Raw genomic sequence first — 1,896 nt, 5'->3', positions numbered from 1 at the left:
AGTCAGAAAATCAAGAATTACGTGAATTAATATTCGTTTTACACGCACACGAATCTAAAGAAAGAAATAAATAAAGAAAGAAATACGATAGCGATGCATCTGCAAGTTCGTTGCCATTTGGTTTGTTGCATGCGTCACGTGGGTTTTATACACGGTTGGATTATTATAGTTATTTGAAATGCGCCTACGTCGTCTTGATGCATATCAACGATGATTACGTTTCTATCTACGTATACACAAGCAACGTTTATCTTTACCTGCGACATATGAACGAATGAACGAACGAATGAACTTTAGGCGTGTCCAAACGATTATTTCTATTCCACTTTGATATTTATGTTCTATTATACGTCATGTCATTTTTTTTTTATTTGTTTCTACAAATGTCTTCTTATAAATGATTTCAATCCTACAATTGTGTACATTTATATTTCGAATTATACATTAATAATATAATAATTAATATAATTATCAAATTATAATACAATTAATTATTATAATATACATTAATATTATAATAATTAATAATATAATCCGATAAATAGATCAGAGCGAGTTATAAGTACATTTAACACGCTAAACTTATAGACAATTTATATTTCATTTATTTATATTGTTAGCAATAAAGTGATTCTTTATTTTAATAAAAGATTTATGTTTTTGTATATCGTGTTGAATGAGGATTAATAAATTGATTTTGAGATGCGAGAAGAGAGGGATATACAGAAAATAATATATTACAAAATAAGATATAATAATATTAAAAACAGGAATATTTATTTGTTCGGTATTATTATATTCGAAAATTTAATCTTTTTCGCGAACATAAATGAAAAAGAAAGAAACAAAAAAAAATGTAATTATATAAATAAAAATGAATAATCTCGTTTAATCGTATTTACAATTAACTATGACTTCGTATGAAATGAAAATTTGATAAATAGTTAATAATATATATATTTAAAAAAAAAAAAAAAAGAAAAATGGAAGAATCAAATAAAATTGTTATCCAACGATTACGCGAACGTCATTTAACGTTAGCGAAACGAACAGAATTTAACTTGAAAATGGATGAATTCGGTAACAAAAGTAAAACAGGCACTCGGACGTGAAATGTAATTCTCCTAAAACGAGAGTAGGAATGAAAACCCGCGCATGTAGGAATACCAACGTTAACATTCGCATTTTAACGTACCATCGTTCAAAGGGTTTACACATTCGTCGTATTGTTCGTACGAAGGAGAATTCGATTTCGACATTCGCGGTATTTGAAATCGCAATCAGGGTGATACACCGACATTTACCAAAATCATGTTTGACGATTAACGAAGTACTACGTGAATAGGATAGATACGAATGGAACATTCGGATCGATCTATCGAATTACATTTTGATATATCGTGCTACATTTTGATATATTTATTTCGTTTATCGATTGACCTATAACAAAATTTTCCTAGTTTTATGTTTAATACCTTTTGTTTCTTTTCTTTTGTTTTCTTTGTTTACTCACCTAAATACACTTTCGTCGTAAGAAAGAAGAATACGAAGGGGTTGACTTATGCTACGTTTTTTCACTTCGTGTGCCGGTTCAATATGGACACCGTGTATCACCTGAAATAAACAAATTTTTTAAAAATTAACGATACGTCACACAATAGAAAATCATTTTCTAAATTTATAATTTTTAATTCTTAATGAACTTAATTTAAATTAAGTTCTACTTCTTTTTATGTCCAAGTTCCCTATGAACCCTTATCATTAAGAATTATAATTTTCGACGAGAGAAAATACTGAATAAATAATTTTTAATATTATATATTTGGCTAGGATTAGAAAGAAAGTGTGAACAGAAAAACAATATTAGAATGTTATGAAATTTTATTTTATAATAAA

At 27.4% G+C, this 1,896-nt stretch overlaps 1 protein-coding gene across 1 annotated transcript in view; it reads right to left on the bottom strand.

Moving 5' to 3' along the window:
• Positions 1-1,247: 1,247 nt before the first annotated feature.
• LOC106788286 overlaps positions 1,248-1,896 on the bottom strand; it is a 183,389-nt gene continuing 182,740 nt past the window's right edge. Inside the window, exon 2 of the mRNA XM_014751428.1 lies at positions 1,248-1,614. Within this exon, the coding sequence (XP_014606914.1) occupies positions 1,510-1,614 (105 nt within the window). The 3' untranslated portion in view covers positions 1,248-1,509. The remainder of the gene's footprint in view (positions 1,615-1,896) is intronic.

This window comes from Polistes canadensis, unplaced genomic scaffold (assembly GCF_001313835.1).
Source record: "Polistes canadensis isolate GaletaPanama2010 unplaced genomic scaffold, ASM131383v1 scaffold_133, whole genome shotgun sequence".
Taxonomy (NCBI): Eukaryota; Metazoa; Arthropoda; class Insecta; order Hymenoptera; family Vespidae; genus Polistes; species Polistes canadensis.
Note: the sequence above shows the minus strand (reverse complement) of the source record. Positions and strands in the feature narration are given on the sequence as shown.